This window comes from Scyliorhinus torazame, chromosome 8, assembly GCF_047496885.1.
Source record: "Scyliorhinus torazame isolate Kashiwa2021f chromosome 8, sScyTor2.1, whole genome shotgun sequence".
NCBI lineage: Eukaryota > Metazoa > Chordata > Chondrichthyes > Carcharhiniformes > Scyliorhinidae > Scyliorhinus > Scyliorhinus torazame.
Genome location: NC_092714.1, coordinates 132220451 through 132238374, shown reverse-complemented (window position 1 = coordinate 132238374; position 17924 = coordinate 132220451). Strand labels below are relative to the sequence as shown.

Below are 17924 nucleotides of genomic sequence, written 5' to 3'. Positions count from 1 at the left end.
CCATGGCCAACAAACAAGGAAACACCATCATCCCCAAATGACCTGCCTTTGAAAGGAATGGGAGTGCGAGAAAGCTGGAGAACCACTTAGTCTGAGTGGGGTGACTTCAGCTCCCATTCCTAGATTCCACAGCGGCAGCACCAATCCTTTCCACAGCCGATTCCTGCTTCTCGACTCAAATAGTCCTGCCTGTATCTTTTACAGAAAGCATACTATTTTCATAGCTCCAAGTAAAAAACAAGGTACGTTATCTCACATTCCTAAGTCAGCAGTCTGTCCACTATCCCATTATTTAGATGGTAATAATGGACTGCACTCATAAATTCCCTTGAAATCTAAGGGGAAACGAACCCATCCTCTCCCATCTCATCCAAAGAGAGAATTGCAGGGAGATGATATAATGTTGGTTCTGGGACTGACTGTCCCTCAGTATGTTTAATTGTATAACTAGAATGATTAGCTGAAAGGAAGGTTGTTATTAAATTGATGTGAATACCATAAGAATGATATTGTCAGGTAAAAGCTGCAGAAATCACTGTAATAAAATGGCGAGCAGATCATTGCTTATGGGTTTGAATCTTTATTTGCTTACACCGGAGACACAATATGGAGGCATCATGGTTAAACCTGGTGTCTCACACACACACTTTCAGACAGGGCCATTGAATAACAATTGGAAGGTGCTGATTTTACTGTGGTCTGGAGGGTTCTGAGACCTGGTTGGACTGATCCAACTCTGCACTAACTGGGTATCAGATATCGGACACTCCTGGTGTGTGTATGAATCAGTGCCACACCCCTGGGAAGCTACTCATTTATCCTTTATGACCAAAAGCATGGCCAACATCCAATTTAATTCTGAGACTCAGTATTGTTCCTTGTTGCTTTTGATGAGAGGCTTCACATTTTTTGGCACAGCTCCCATTAATTCCTTTGATTCACATCGCTCTTACTCTTATACCATGTTTACAAGTATGAGGAGCCCCTATCAGTTTCTAATTCATGTTCACCCACAGGCGATCGACTGAACTGAAGTCCAGTGACTGCTCAGCTCGATCTGAAACTCTTTGTGCTTAAACTTTACTGATGTTTGTCCAGCTCTCATTTAGTTGTCAGTGAAAGCCTGCTCTCCATGGATCAATTTACAATACAACTGGGCAAGAAATCTGACAATGCGGCACCCATTTTGCAGGTGCTAACTAACCTCCTAGATATTTTCAGTACGGCAGGCAGGAGACGCACAATCATTGCAAGCTAGGAGTCCATTATCTACAGCAGTGATAAAGGTCAAATGCTCCCAAATGGTCACAGCTTAACTCTCAAACATTGTTACCCTTGCTGCCTACTCCAGTTACAGATGTACCCCATCATTGGTCATCCCTACCGTCCGACCTAATCACCTGTCCTTCCTCACTTTCTTTAGGGGCTCAACACCCCAATTTAGGATGCTATTTCTGTACAGCCATCGAACTAAAGGCTGAGGCCCAATATCAAGGACACCTCAGGCTTTACCATTTGACCCAAAAATGAAGCACCCTAATTTCAAAGCCAGGGCATCAAGTTATTGTTTTCATCATTTGATTAGTTGAAGCGTCTGTGAAAATGAAAGTGGCTAATATATCTAGATGGTCTGGCCTGAGAGTTCAGTGTGGGAGTCACAGTATCTTGCATTGTAATAACACTTTGCAAGCACCCAGCTTTGATTGCCACTGTGCCGTGTATGCTGATCTCCCACTGGCTACAGGGGTGTTAGAATCGACCCGGGTATCCCTACTTTAGAGAGGAAAGAACATGGTCCGGTCAGCCAGTATAAAGCACATTTAATAGTGGGTAGAGATGCCTGCATTTGAAATCTCTGGGGTTTTTGAGAAGTCCTGTGGGAGAAGGAGTAACTCCCAAAAATTGGGTGAAAATATTCTGAAGTGAGAGAAGTGTGGGCGGCACAGTGGTTAGCACTGCTGCTTCACAGCGCCAGGCACCCGGATTCAATTCCGGCCTTGGATGACTGTCTGTGTGGAGTTTGCACTTTCTTCCCATGTGTGCGTGGGTTTCCTCTGGGTGCTCCGGTTTCCTCCCAAGGTCCAAAGATGTGCATGTTAGGGTGGATTGGTCATGCAAAAATTGCCCCTTAGTGTCCAAAGATGTGCAGGTTAGGTGGGGTTATGGGGATAGGGCAGGGAAATGTGCCTAAGTAGGGTGCTCTTTCAGAGGATCGGTGCAGAAACGATGGGCCAAATAGCCTCTTTCCGCACTGTAGCGATTTTATGGTTCTTGTTTCTCAATAAGAGACACATTAGTGATTGAGGAATCTGCTCTTCTCTTTCAGGTCAGTTACTATTTCCCATTGAAGACACTCTGGAGATCGTTCTTTGCTGCTTTGGTAGCAGCTTTCACTCTCCGTTCAATCAACCCGTTTGGTAACAGTCGGCTGGTGCTGTTTTATGTGGAGTATCACACGCCCTGGTACATGGCTGAACTGGTGCCTTTCATCCTGCTTGGGGTTTTCGGAGGCCTATGGGGAACGCTTTTCATCCGAGGGAACATTGCCTGGTGCAGGAAGCGCAAGAACACCAAGCTTGGACGGTACCCAGTACTGGAGGTGATCGCAGTGACAGCTATCACGGCCATCTTTGCCTTTCCAAATCAGTACACGAGACAGAGCACCAGTGAATTAATCTCTGAGCTGTTCAATGACTGTGGAGCACTTGAGTCTTCACAGCTCTGCGACTACATCAATGATCCGAACATGACTCGTCCAGTTGACGATATACCTGACAGAGCGGCAGGCCCAGGAGTCTATGCGGCTATATGGCAGTTGGCTCTTGCTCTGATTTTCAAGATTGTCATCACCATATTTACATTTGGCATGAAGGTGAGGATGGCTAACACAAATCATTTACCTTCAACTGTCTTCACTGTATGATTCAGATCAGCACAGGACTAATTTGCCAATGCGTGATTAATATTGAATCAGAGCTGGTTTAAAAAATAGGCCAGTCTCCAGCATGGACAGTGTGGCTCTCCTGACCACTATCCTGTGATTCTGACAGGGAGCTGGATTTGCTGCTGACGGGATGCTCCGTTAAGCCGGCAGCCCGGGGGTTTCCCCACAATGGCAAATCTCATTGACTAGCCGGCGTAATGGAGCATCCCGCGGCGGGGTAAAACAGAAATGTGGCACGGCGGGGCGGAGAATCCAGCCCAGGGAGTAAGGACTGGATCGGGCCGAGTTATGTTGACACAGCTCCATAGCAGCAATGTTACTTCACTTAATAAGCAGAGGCCCAGGCTGAGAACCCAGTCGAACGTGAGTTCAACTGCAAAAATCTGCAAATAAATTACTGGTGTCAGTAAAACATGAAAATGATGCCCACATTCCTGAGAATTGAGTTTTAAAAGAATGTTTAAGTAGTGTGTAGGTGCTCACTGTGAGGTGAAAGTGGAATGGTAGGGGCTGGGAAGTGTAGCTTGAAAAAAATTCATTAAAGGGATGTGGGCGTCACTGCATTTATTGCTCAACCACAATTGTCCTTCAGGAGGCGGTGCTGATCTCCTTAAACCACTGCAATCCCTGTGGTGTAGGTACACCCACTGTGCTGTTAGGGAGGGAGTTCCAGGATTCTGACCCGGTGAGGGAAGGGCGATTTATTTCCAAGTCAAGTATTCAATAAGGAATGTCTTCAGAAGAAGAGAATTAGGGTGAAAAATTGGGAGGGCAAATTGAAGAGAAGCTAGTGCGACTATATAATTGATTCATGTGCAGTTAAATAATAATAATCTTTATTAGTGTCACACGTACATACAGTGCAGAAGGAGGCCATTCAGCCCATCGAGTCTGCACCAACCCACTTAAGCCCTCACTTCCACCCTATCCCTGTAACCCAATAACCCCTCCTAACCTTTTTGGTCACTAAGGGCAATTTATCATGGCCAATCCACCTAACCTGCACATCTTATGACTGTGGGAGGAAATCGGAGCACCCGGAGGAAACCCACACACACACGGGGAGAACGTGCAGACTCCGCACAGACAGTGACCCAGCGGGGAATCAAACCTGGGACCCTGGCGCTGTGAAGCCACAGTGCTATCCACTTGTGCTACCGTGCTGCCTAAGTAGGCTTACATTAACACTGCAATGAAGTTACTGTGAAAATCCCCTAGTCGCCACATTCTGACGCCTGTTCGGGTACACAGGGGGAGAATTCTGAATGTCCAATTCACCTAAAAGCACGTCTTTCAGGGCTTGTGGGAGGAAACCGGAGCACCCGGGGGAAACCCATGCAGACACGGGAGAAGACCCCTGATTTAGCCCAAGGTATTTGGTTATTTTTCAGGGGCCAGTAATCCCTTTAATGCAGTCTCTTGACAGTGCTACAATGGCTGGGTTTGTGACAGTGGTCAACCTCTTTGGGGTGATGGGAATGGTGGGGGTTGGGGGAGGAGACAGGATCAAGAAAATCCAGACTGTCCAACGGAAGAGCAGAGATGAATTCTAAACCGCAAGGTTTAAATTTGAAGAATTAATGTGGCCATCTGAACTCCTATTAGAATTGGGAGCTACCTAAATCTACATGCACAATACGTTATAGCGAGTTGGGACCCGATGGTACCCTGCATCACCCCTGAATTTCTACCATTTGCACAGTACAGGCCTGAAAATGACCCCTCCCCCACCATATTCTTTGCTGCTGCTTGCTCTGGGCTGAATTCCGACTGTTTGCCTTGTTTTCCTGGACTGTCTTTCAAATCGGGTTCGCTCTGTCAATTCAGCATTCGGCAAAATAAGCCTTGAAAATATTTTTTTAACTTTCATGATTGAAATGGACATAATTCCTGCGGAAACTTACATTTTTGGTAAAATAAAAGCAAAATACTACAGATGCTGGAGATCTAGAATAAAAATGGATGATGCTGGATAAACTCCGCAGATCTGGCAGCATCTGGAGAGAGAAACGGAGTTAACATTTCCAGTCCAAATGACCCTTCTTACACTTTCTGGGTTGAGCTATAACTTTGGCATTTAGTAGAAGGACAGACCTTCCTTTTTCAGCAGAAGATTATTGAAACAGTTGTGTTTTCCTGTACACGTGAGGATCCAGGCCTTTGGTTGTGTCTTCACCAATTTATCTCTTGTATTAAAATGGTACAGCATGAAAGGAAGCCATTTGGCCTGTTTTCTATGTGCTGGCTGTTTGAAAGAGTTTCTCAATAGGTCCCACTTCCTGCCCACTCCCCATAGCCTGACAATGTTTTCCTTTTCAAGTTTATATCTAATTCCTGTTAAAAAGTTAGGATTGCATCTGCACCCACAGCCTTTCAGACAGATCATAACAACTCGCTGTGCAGAAGGAAACCCCTCTCACCTCCCACCCGGTTCTTTTACGAATTATCTTAAATCTTCGTCCTCTGTTTACTGATCCGCCTGCAAGTGAGAGCAATTTTGTCTTCTTTACTCGATTGAAGCCCCTCGTAATTCTGAGCAGCTTTATTAAATCGCCCCTCAGCCTTCTCTGCTCCAAGGAGACCAATCTCCTTTCCTTCAGTTTTGTTGGCAGTGTCATTTGATAACATCCTGCAAATTAGTTATATTGCTGCTGCACAATTCTGCACTTCATCCCAGCTCATGAAAATGAAATGAAATTGAAAATCGCTTATTGTCACAAGTCGGCTTCAATGAAGTTACTGTGAAAAGCCATGTTACTCTTGTTCATAAATGGAAATGTCGCCTCAGTCCCTTTGTGAGCTGACTGGTGGTGATTGAACCAGACGGTCAGCACACCTCAGGCAAGGGGAATGGTTGAGAAGGCGGGCCTTCATACATAACCTCAGCTGGTACGGGAATTGAACCCACGCTGATGGTATTGGCTCCGTATCACCAACCAGCTGTCCAGCTAACAGAGCTAAACCGATCTGTCACTGGTTGAATAAATAGCGAAGGATTGAACTATCAAACCAATTATTTTAACTTGTGTACTAATGTTATTAAAATCTGGGCATTACTGCAGACAATCTGAACAAGCTGTTTTTGTCAATGTTGGAATTGCTATAAAGGTTAAAACAAACAGGTCTGAAAGCTTTGGGTGTCCAGAAAACTTAACATCGGCAAAATCTTTTCTCTCTATAAAAGAACGTTAACCACTGAATAGAGCACCAGTATTATTTACCACTATCAGAAGTGGCAGACACTTGGTTTGATTTCCTTTGCTTACTGACGCAGCACCCTATGGTAGAGCAAGCACACTGAAGGAATGCATCGTGCTGGTTTTTATTCTCATTGTTTCTGCAGATGCCATCAGGACTGTTTATTCCCAGCATGGCTGTCGGGGCAATAGCTGGCAGAATGGTTGGTATTGGTGTGGAGCAAATGGCCTATCACCACCACGACTGGTTCATCTTCCGAAGCTGGTGCAGGCCTGGAGCTGACTGCGTCACTCCAGGGCTGTATGCTATGGTTGGGGCTGCCGCCTGCCTTGGTGAGTGCCATCTGATTTGCCGTTGACCAGTAATTATTTAAAGAACAAGAGGAAGACCATTCTGCAGTTATGCCAACAAGCTTAGTATTCACATTCAACATGAACATTTTTAAAAAATTGATCCCTTTTGGAATCTCTTGATTGCAATCTGAATGTTGACCTATTTATTGGGTAGCTCCATTGAATTGTAGAGCAAGACTCTGCCGATTTCACTAGGTCTGTTGTGAATCTGTGTGCTCGGGCAGTCACTGAAGTTACCTGCAGCTGGACAAAAGGAAGCTCAGTTGGGAACTCTCTTGAGTCAGAAGATTATGGGTTTAAGTTCTACTCCAGAGACTTGAGAGCGCATCATCGAGGCTGACAATCCCATTTCACTACTGAGGGAACGTTGTATTATTGGAGATGTCCTCCTCCAGATCAGACATTAGCCTGAGGTCCCATTTACCCTTTAAAAGACCCTAGTAAACTATCTGAAGAAGAGTAGGAACTTTATCCCGATGTCCTTGACTGCCATTTATGTTTCAGCCAACATCACAAAAACAGATGATCTGGTCATGATCTATCATATTGCTAATTGCCGGAGCTTGATGTGTGTGTAAATTATCTGCTGTGTGTCCTGAATTATAACTGACAACATTTCAAAAACACACCACGAGTTGCCACACGCTTTAGGACACCTGAGATTGTGAATGGTGCTATATAAATGCAAGTCTTTCTTGACTGAATAATGGAATGAGGAACGGCCTGAGAAGAGTTTGGTTTCAGGTGAAGTTGGATATGGTTCTGTCGAAGAGAAAATAAATATCATGAAGTGACAATAAATGAAAATTAGTTTTTAAAACAAAGCCTTTGCATTTTTAGAATGAGAGTACTTCACAGCCAGTGAATTGTGAAACATCATCAGTTTTGTTTATTCATCAAATGTGAAAGGCCGTTTTCGCACAGTAAGGTTCCACAAAGAGCAATGAGATAAATGACAGGACAATCTGTTTTAATCATGTTGGTTAAGTGATATATATTGGCCAGGTAGAAGAGAAATTCCCGTTACCTGCTGTGAAATTGTGCCAGGGAATCATTTGACAATCATTTAAAGGACAGCAGGATTCTTGGTTTAGCATCTCATTTAAAAGGTGTCAACGCGGACAGAGGAGCCCACCCTCAGCGCTGCACTCCCTCAGCGCTGCACTCCCTCAGCGCTGCACTCCCCCTGTGCTGCTCTCCCTCAGCGCTGCACTCCCTCAGCGCTGCACTCCCTCAGCGCTGCACTCCCTCAGCGTTGCACTCCCTCAGCGCTGCACTCCCTCAGCGCTGCACTCCCTCTGTGCTGCACTCCCTCTGTGCTGCACTCCCTCAGCGCTGCACTCCCTCAGCGTTGCACTCCCTCAGCGCTGCACTCCCTCAGCGCTGCACTCCCTCAGCGCTGCACTCCCTCAGTGCTGCACTCCCTCAGCGCTGCACTCCCTCAGTGCTGCACTCCCTCAGCGCTGCACTCCCTCTGTGCTGCTCTCCCTCAGCGCTGCACTCCCTCTGTGCTGCACTCCCTCTGTGCTGCACTCCCTCTGTGCTGCACTCCCTCAGCGCTGCACTCCCTCTGTGCTGCACTCCCTCAGCGCTGCACTCCCTCAGCGCTGCACTCCCTCAGCGCTGCACTCCCTCTGTGCTGCACTCCCTCTGTGCTGCTCTCCCTCAGCGCTGCACTCCCTCAGCGCTACACTCCCTCAGTGCTGCACTCCCTCTGTGCTGCACTCCCTCTGTGCTGCTCTCCCTCAGCGCTGCACTCCCTCAGCGCTGCACTCCCTCAGCGCTGCACTCCCTCTGTGCTGCACTCCCTCAGTGCAGCATTCCCTCAGTGCTGCACTCCCTCTGTGCTGCACTCCCTCAGCGCTGCACTCCCTCTGTGCTGCTCTCCCTCAGTGCTGCACTCCCTCAGAACTGCACGCCCTCAGCGCTGCATGCCCTCAATTCTGCTCTCCCTCACTACACACTCCCTCACGCCCACACTCCTTCAGTACCCTGTGCTATCTTTCCTTCAGTGTTCCTCTCCCATACTACTCCATTCCCTCAATACTGCGCTCCCTTGGTGCTGCACTGGAGTGTCAGCCTGGAATACATTTACAACTCCTTGAAGACACAATCTTTTGTGTCCGAGACAAAGTATCAGCACTGAACCAAGTCTAACACTACAACAACTTACTACAAAATCAAATGTAACACTAAGACTGATACAATGATGTTAGATCAGGTGACCAAACACTTGGTCAAACAGGTCGGCTTTAAGGTGTTTCTTAAATAAAACAAGCAGTGTAGAAAGGCAGAAGTTTGAGGAGGGAATTACAGAGCTTAGGGCCCAGGCAACTGAAGTATTGACGACCGATGATTCAGTAATTAAAATCGAGGTTGGTCGTAAGTTTCTGAATTAAAAGAGCGTCAATATCTCGTAGGGTTGCGACGCTGGAGGAGACTACTGAGATAGGGAAGTGTGAGGCCAAGGAACGATTTGAAAACGAGCATGAGAATTTTAATATCAAAATGTTTCTTGACCGGATGTCAATGTATGTCAGCGAATGCAGGAGTCATAGGTGAACAGGACTTTGATCAAGTTAAGAGGTTGCCAGTCGAGTTTTGGATGGTGTCAGGTTTACAGAGGGTAAAATCTGGCTGGGGAGCCAGGAGTGCATTGGAATTGGTTCATGGTTGGGCAGCGCGGTTGTGCAGTGGTTAGCACTGCTGCCTTGCAGAGCCGAGGACACGGGTTCGATTCCGGCCTCGGGTCACTGTCCGTATGGAGTTTGCACATTCTCCCCGTGTCTGTGTGGGTCTCACCCCCACAACCCAAAACGATGTGCAGGGTAGGTGGATTGGCCACGCTAAATTGCCCCTTAATTGGAATTTTTAAAAAAAAGTAATTGGTTCATGATGGGAATGTTGTGTGAACTCAACTGTATCCAGTTCTGATATGAGAGATTGTAACTATTAACAACAACATCTTGCATTTACATAGTACCATTAATGGCATAACATATTGCAAAATATTTCATAAGAGTGTAATCAGACAAAAACTATATTGACTTCAAGTCACAGAGGGAGACAGATGATCAAAGATGATCCAGTGGGGGGGGGGGGGGGTCACACTTTCACTTTTTCACTTGACAAGGCACGACTTTAATCGAGAAGTTTCAATGTGTCTCATTCTGGCTGTTGCTAATTTTACCGCAGGTGGAGTCACTCGTATGACGGTGTCTCTGGTTGTGATCATGTTCGAGCTAACTGGAGGTTTGGAGTACATTGTGCCATTAATGGCTGCAGCAGTGACCAGCAAGTGGGTGGCCGATGCCTTTGGGAAAGTGGGTATTTACGAAGCCCACATACACTTGAACGGCTACCCTTTCTTGGATTCAAAGGATGAGTTCAGGCACCGGACTCTGGCAACTGATGTCATGAGGCCAAGACGCACCGAGCCTCCCCTCTCGGTCCTGACCCAAGGCAGCATGACAGTGGAGGATGTGGAGGCCCTGATTAAAGATACAGATTACAATGGTTTCCCTGTTGTCGTCACAAAGGAATCGGAGCGGCTCATTGGCTTTGTCCAGAGAAGGGATCTCATTCCTGCAATAAGTGAGTCATCCAGCTAGACAGCTCTTGCATCAAATGTTAGCCTTGGTTTCAGCATGGAATTTAATTGAGCCTGACAGCTTTTTAAAAACTGTTTTAAGTTGGAGTGAGACTTTTGCTCAGTGGTCATATTCCAGTCTCCTAACCAGAGGTGCTGGATTTGAACCCTGCTCCAGACAATCACAGCGAGTGGATACTCTGGCTCAGAATTCTGGGTTGGTGTCCAGCAGAGTACTCATGTCCAGTTGTATGGGTGCCTCCTCCCAACCCCTCCTCTTGGCTAGTAGGAAATGACCATGGTCCTATGTCTATGGTCGGGTCTTTCATGTAATACACTGTTAATCAACCTGCTAATCCCTCCACGCCACTGAGATTCAATTCAATTCACTCAGTTTAGTGCAAAGCCAGAAAAGTAGCTAAGGCTGACTGGCAACATCAAAAGAAAATTGGCAGAGACCCGAAAAGCTCACAACGCAAGCAATCCTCAGTATACAAGGCAATAATCAGTTGTGGCAAAAGTTATAATTAAGGTCTAGACATGTTGTTCACTATTTCCATAAATGGTTTGGTCTCCGGAATTAGAAACACCACTGTTAAAATTTGCAGAGGACACTAAAGTGTATCCATGACAGCATTCCTCAGCGTTCCTGACTGACAAAATACAGCTTGCAAATAGAGGAATGAAGTAGCTGAATAAATGTAGTAAGATTGGGGGTGCTAGTGTAGGGATTGGTGTGGGTACCAGAGGAAGGCTGTCCCACAATAGCTCAGTGGCTGAACCCATTGACCAATGGTATTTACCACACAGGGAGAAATGAGCCCAGATTGTATGCTGGTTTGTGCTGAGTTCAGCAATGCTCATTGGTGAAATTGGGGAAAGAATCAGCTTGGGTTCGTCTCCTCACCAATTCTGTCCTCTCCTTCCTGCTGGAAAGTGTACATTTGGGAATTTGGGATGAAGGTAGGAGTGGGGCTGGTGACAATAGGCCTGGAGTAGATGGCCTGGTCTTGGGTGCGAAAAATAGCCCAAAATGGATCAGTACTTCCTGGAGAGAGGAAGGGAGAAAATTGTTTGCTGGTGGTGGATGTTCGGGTGGGGGGGGGGGGGGGGGGGGGGGGGGGGGGGGGGAGTTCAGATCAGGGTACTAAAATATTCTTTCCTCTCAATTCTTGATTTTCCCCATCTATCTCAGGAAACGCAAGGAAGGTACAAGACGGAGTGGTGAGTAACTCCATTGTGTATTTCACTGAAGACCCTCCTCCATTGCTTGGTAACAGCCCCTGCCCACTCAAACTGTGGAGGATTCTCAACCTGAGTCCCTTCACTGTGACAGACCACACGCCCATGGAGACTGTGGTGGACATCTTTCGTAAGCTTGGCCTCCGACAATGTCTGGTCACTCGCAGCGGGTAAGTAGCTGTGGACAAGCAGCAGTGCAAAATGGGCACCTTCTCAATGAGTTTACTGTCTCCCCACAGAATATCCATCTGCAAGAAGACACAATGAGAAAGGGTTTTCACCAATACCAAACCATTGGATACACTGTCATCTTGATGACAGACTTTCAAACATTGAACAAAATTCCAATCCCTGTTCTCTTCCCGCACCTATTGGTAAACTAAGGCAGACTGTTTCCACAGCTAGTTATTTTTGGAAGAGGTCACTAGCCTGTCACCAGGGGCTTATAGTTTTGAGGGGCGCCACTCCACATTAAGCGTGGCTGAGTAGGAGTCTCCTTATCACCAGCCATTGGCGTGTTGGAAGCATTTACAGGTTGACACACTCAGCCTGTTAGGCCGTTTTGAACGGACCTTCCTTGGCCATCAAGACCTGGGGTGCGACTCTAACAGGGGTTTCTGGCTCAGATGCAGGGACACTATGCGAAGCGCCACAAGACCTCCATAGAACAAGAAAGAGGTTATGGCATTTTCAAAACACCAACAACTTGTATTTGTGTAGCACCTTTAATGTAGGGCAGCATCCCAAAGGGCTCACTGGAATGTTATCAAACTGCATTTGAGAGATTTGGACAGATGACCATGAGCTTGATCAGAGGGATAGGTTTAAGAAGCATTTCAAAGGAGGAGAGAGAAATAGAGAGACAAAGGAGGGTAGAAATGACGACTGGTGATGTGATTGTGTGCAATGGATTTCACTTGTATCAAGCTCCTCCCCTTGGTCTTTTTAAAGGGGCAGTTAACCCCTTTATTGGTATCAGAAATTATTGAATTTCAGATCCTTGGAATGAGCTTTCTGTTGTCAGCTCCGTGAACTGGTGCTGTTTATACTACATAGCTTAATTCAGCAGTTCCTTCTCAAAGTGGGGACCATGGGATTGTGCAGTGTCCAAGCACACTGGACAGGAAGGGCGATAAAGATGTGCAACTGGGGTAGCTCGGAATAAGCCAGTGTTGAGTGCCTCACTGAAAAAAGGAAAAGAACGACTTAGATTTCTATTGCTATTTTCACAACCTCTGAACCTCTCAAAAAGTGTTTTCATAGAATTTACAGTGCAGAAGGAGGCCATTCGGCCCATCGAGTCTGCACCGGCTCTTGGAAAGAGCACCCTACTCAAGGTCAACATCTCCACCCTATCCCCATAACCCAGTAGCCCCACCCAACACTAAGGGCAATTTTGGACACAAAGGGTAATTTACCATGGCCAATCTACCTAACCTGCACATCTTTGGACTGTGGGAGGAAACCGGAGTACCCGGAGGAAACCCACGCACGCACGGGGAGAAGGTGCAGACTCCGCACAGGCAGTGACCCAAGACGGGAATCAAACCTGGGACCCTGGAGCTGTGGAGCAATTGTGCTAACCACTATGCTACCGTGCTGCCCATTGTTTTACAACCAATAATATCATTTTAGGAGTATATTCATTGTTGTAATGTAGGAAACATGGGTGTCGGTACGCACTCGGCAAAACCCCTACAAACAGCAATGTGACAGCGAGCAGGTAAGTGTCTGCTTTTTTGATGGCAAATTGAGGCATAAATGTTTTGCAAGAACACCGGGGAGAACAGTAATAAAAAAGCAAATTACTGCGTATGTTGGAAATCTGAAATAAGAACACCAAATTCTGGAAATTTCTTATACTCGAGAAAATTCCGCTGCTCTTCTTCATGGGAGTGCCATGGGATCTTTTAGATCCACCTGGGTAGGCTGACGTGGTCACAGTTTAATCATAGAGTCCCTATAGTGCAGAAGGAGGCCATTCGGCCCATTGCATTTGCACCAACCCTCTGAAAGTGCACCCTGTCCCTGTAACCCACCTAACCTTTTGGACACTAAGCGGCAATTTAGCATGGCCAATCCACCTAACCTGCACATCTTTGGAATGTGGGAGGAAACCGGAGCACCTGGAGAAAACCCACGCAGACACGAAGAGAACGTGCAGGGTCCACACAGGCAGTCACCCAAGGTCGTGATAGAGCCTGGGACCTTGCCGTGAGGTAGCAGTGCTAACCACTGTGTCATCATGCCGCCATGATCTTATCCAGCTATCCTCTGACAATGCAGTGGTCCCTCAGCACAGCACTGCAGCATCAGCCTTGAGTTTTATGCTCAAACTCTGTAGTGGGACTTGAACCTGGAACCTTGTGATTCAGAGGCGAGAGTGCTCCTGCCTACTAAGGCAAGGCTGACACACACATATACACACACACACACACACAGGCGGGACTGCTCGCAACTAAGGCACGGCTGACACACAGGCACACATACAATCTCTCACACACGGACACACACGCACAATCACAACACAACTGTACACACAAACACACACACACCGACACACACACACTTTTAAAAAATAAATTTAGAGTACCCAATTTTCTTTTTCCAATTAAGGGGCAATTTAGCATGGCCAGTCCACCTAACCTGCACATCTTTGGGTTGTGGGGGTGAAGCCCACACAGACATGGGGAGAATGTGCAAACTCCACGTGGATAGCGACCCAAGGCCGGGATTCAAACCTGGGTCCTCAGCGCCGTAGTCCCAGTGCAAACCACTGCGCCACGTGCTGCCTGCACACACAATCACAACACAATCACACCCACACACACACACACCGACACCGACACACACACACACACACAGCGACACACATACACGGCCACATAATTTTTCTCACACACACCCAAGCGCACACAGACACACACGATACACAGACAGACACACATTGAGACTCACAGACAGGCACACACACACTCAGGCACGTACACAGAGATAGACACACACAGACAGACACACACATACAGAGACACGCACTCACAGACAAACATACACAGAGATAGACACACAGACAGTTACAGGCAGGCAGGCGCAGGCATATGCAGACACACACGCAGACATTGACAGACATAAATTAGGAGCAGGCGTGGACCAGCCAAGAGAGGCACAGAGGGGAAATGTAGGCTTGTTTCGGAGGGAGTCAAACCCAGCATGCAGCAAGGTCTAGGATTACTGAAGGGTTGGATTGAGAATTGTGAGGACACTATACCTAAGAGAGGAGAAGGAAAATGTGGCACAATGATGGAAGAGAGTCTAGGAGCGATAAAGAGAAAAGAAACAAAAGAGGAATAGAATGATGGGCTCAGGTTCAGAGTGACATCCATAATGTACACACAAATGGACCTAGAAATGCTAAATGACATTGGTCTAGTTCCATAAAATCTAGGATTCATAACAACCTGCTGGTGAACGTGCAGTTGGCGGTTATAGACAGGAGTCTGGAGCATTCAGAGGTCCTGGTGATGGGATAACAATGGTGTTGATAAGGATGGATTCAGTGTGGAGGATCGACAAGCTGTGTTCTGACTTTGGAGATATGTGTAGCAAGTGAAATCCTGAAGCTTTATGATGATAGTATATCAGAGGATGTACTGACGGTGCAGGTTTTGGTGGAGTGAGGGTCTAGGTGGTGGACAGTGCCAATTACAAGATGATGGCAAAGTTGGAGGACACCATCAATGTTGTCATCAAACACTTCCTGAGGGCAAGTCAGCATGGGCAGCAAACCCAGCCTTGCATTGGCAATGCCTTTTAAAAGGCATTCCCACTCCACAATGGCCTGCAGGAAAACATGAGGTGGCACACTGGTTAGCATTGCTGCTTCACAGCGCCAGGGACCTGGGTTCAATTCCTGCCTTAGGTGACTGTGTGGAGTTTGCACCATCTCCACGTGTCTGCGTGGGTTTCCTCCAGGTGCTCCAGTTTCCTCCCACAGTCCAAAGGTGTGCAAGTTAGGTGGGGTTATGGGGATAGGGCGGGGGAGAGGGCCTAGGGTAGGGTGCTCTTTCAGAGGGTCAGTGCAGACTCGATGGGACGAATGGCCGCCTTATGCACTGTAGGGATTCAATGATTCTTCTATGATTGTACCACCAGTTAATTGTAATCTCTCCTGTACCCTAATCCACATGAATGCACTTCAGTTATTTTAATGTAATTATTGCAAGTATTGTCTCCTTTTTTGCAGCCGTCTCCTGGGCATCTTAACTAAAAAGGACGTGCTGAGGCACATGGCCCAAATGGCAAACCAAGACCCTGAGTCCATCATGTTCAATTGACTCCTTGCTTGCTGACTGTGCCAGCCTTGCCCAGTTCTGATTTTGGAAGGTAATGGGCAAGACTAAGATCTCAGGATGCAGTGGCCTTTCACTGATCTGAATTCTAATCACTTGATCAGAAGCAGATTTGCTCAGGAGTGGAGTGATCAGCGATGCACTGGAGTAGGAGATGAGGACTGACACGCAACGAGTTCATTGTGTTCTTTCAGACAAGAGAAGAGAAAAGCTCAGCTCTTTTGCCTGGTAGATGATGCATCTTATGCTAACATCTCAACTGCCCAGCTTTGTCTGAAATCTGTGTCCACTAGGTGTAAAATAATAGAGATTGATAAATGCATAACACGTTGATATTGGCCAGTGATATAACAGACTGCAAGATACTAGCTACTGTACGAGGAAAAATAGGGAATAATTTCAAAGTCTGTTTGGATTTATGATTATACAGAAAATGTCAGTGTTATAGACTTTGCATTAATTTCTTCATTTACTCATTGAGTTCAGAAGGTGAGGGTACCTGTGTAACATTGAATTGTATTTGCATCAACATGTTATGTAGAATTTTACAGCACAGAAACTGGCCACTCAACCCATTGGTCTCTGCTGGTGTTTATTCTGCACCTCAGTCTCTTCCCACCATACTTCTTTCCACTGTGTCAGCATGTCCTTCTATTCCTTTCTCTCTCGTGTGTGTGCTTTCTCTGAAATGCATCTGTGTGGACAAACACAGCCCTGGCCTACGCAACTATAATTCTAACTCTTTTAGCCCTGGCACCATTGTAATGAATCTACACTGCATCCCCTCCAGAGCCAATGTGCCCTTTCTGGGGGTGCCCAAAGCTGAAAACAGTGTTCCGGATGCGGTCAAACCAGAATTATTAATGGGCTTTGGTATAACTTCCATCCCTTCGTATCCTAGCCCTCATGAGGTAAAGACCAACATTTTATTAGCCTATTAACTCATATGTAAACATTCAATTAGCCTATTAACTTGTGTGTTGGAATACGTAGAAGAATTTGGAGGTAAGAAGTTGAATTGTGCCAAGAGAATTCCACATTGTGCAAAGTGGAAAGTATTACAGCCCAGTGCTGTTGGTGCAGATCTTGATTGGGCTAGGGTGATGGTGAAGGGCGCCAGGGGGCGGGGGTGTGGTGTTGGAGGAGGAGGGGACGTGGTGTTGGAGGGGGAGGGGACGTGGTGTTGAAGGAGGAGGGGACGTGGTGTTGGAGGGGGAGGGGACGTGGTGTTGGAGGGGGAGGGGACGTGGTGTTGAAGGAGGAGGGGACATGGTGTTGGAGGGAGAGGGGGCGTGGTGTTGGAGGGAGAGGGGGCGTGGTGTTGGAGGGGGAGGGGACGTGTTGGAGGGGGAGGGGACGTGGTGTTGAAGGAGGAGGGGACATGGTGTTGGAGGAAGAGGGGGCATGGTGTTGGAGGGAGAGGGGGCATGATGGTGGAGTCCAGAGGATGTCAAGACTCACAAACAAATGGATCAGAAATCTTTTGGAACGTGATCCCACTGCGGACACCTCGGCAACATGCAGACAGAGGGTGTATTTGTAATTTTGTTGACACAGAAGAAGTGTTCAAACCTTCCTTTGTAGGTTTCTCCCAGATCTTTTTCGTGAATATTGGAGTGTGGTGCTTGCTTTGTTTCTGAATGAAAATTGACCAACCATTGCCTCTGGTGGAAGCTATTGCTCATCCCAATGATACATGCTAGCATGCCTGAATATCCATATTCCATTGCTGGTCAAAGAGGTCAGTTCACTATGGTGACACAATGGGAGTTAAGCAGACTCTCGAAGCTGAGTTTCACCCGGACGATATTGCGGCCTCGCTCCCCACACTTTCACAAAGGTGGTGATCTGCTTGCTTCCTACCTTTTCCTTCTCCATGGGCTAGGCTCCCCAGTGGAAATGCAAAGTTGGCTCCAGTGTGTCAGATGACAGCGGAGTTCCGAGTGGCAGCTCCTCTCCCCATTCTGTAAACTCTCTGCAGCCCCACGACGCTCCAAGATCTTTGCGCTCCTCCAATTCCGGTCTTTTCTGCGCACCTCATTTTTAATTGCTTCTCCATCAGTGGCTGTACCATTGGTTGCTTTAGCCTAAAGCCCTAGAATTCCATTTTTAAACCATTCCTCCTTTCTACATTTCGCCTGCTTTTAAGCCGCCACCACTTAAACCTACCTCTTTGACCAAGTTGATGGTCATGCACCCTAAAATGGCCTTGGCAGGCTTGGTGTCAATTCTTGTTTGTTTTTTTGTCT

General features: G+C 47.0%; 1 protein-coding gene across 2 annotated transcripts in view; it reads left to right on the top strand.

Moving 5' to 3' along the window:
- The window catches only part of LOC140428115 (H(+)/Cl(-) exchange transporter 4), a 125768-nt gene extending 108975 nt beyond the window's left edge, over positions 1-16793 (top strand). For both annotated transcript variants that reach the window (XM_072514191.1, XM_072514192.1), the window contains exons 8-12: positions 2327-2872; positions 6288-6474; positions 9691-10089; positions 11280-11496; positions 15570-16793. In XM_072514191.1, coding sequence (XP_072370292.1) covers positions 2327-2872; positions 6288-6474; positions 9691-10089; positions 11280-11496; positions 15570-15660 — 1440 coding nt within the window. In that variant the 3' untranslated portion in view covers positions 15661-16793. The remainder of the gene's footprint in view (positions 1-2326; positions 2873-6287; positions 6475-9690; positions 10090-11279; positions 11497-15569) is intronic.
- The last annotated feature ends 1131 nt before the right edge of the window (positions 16794-17924 follow it).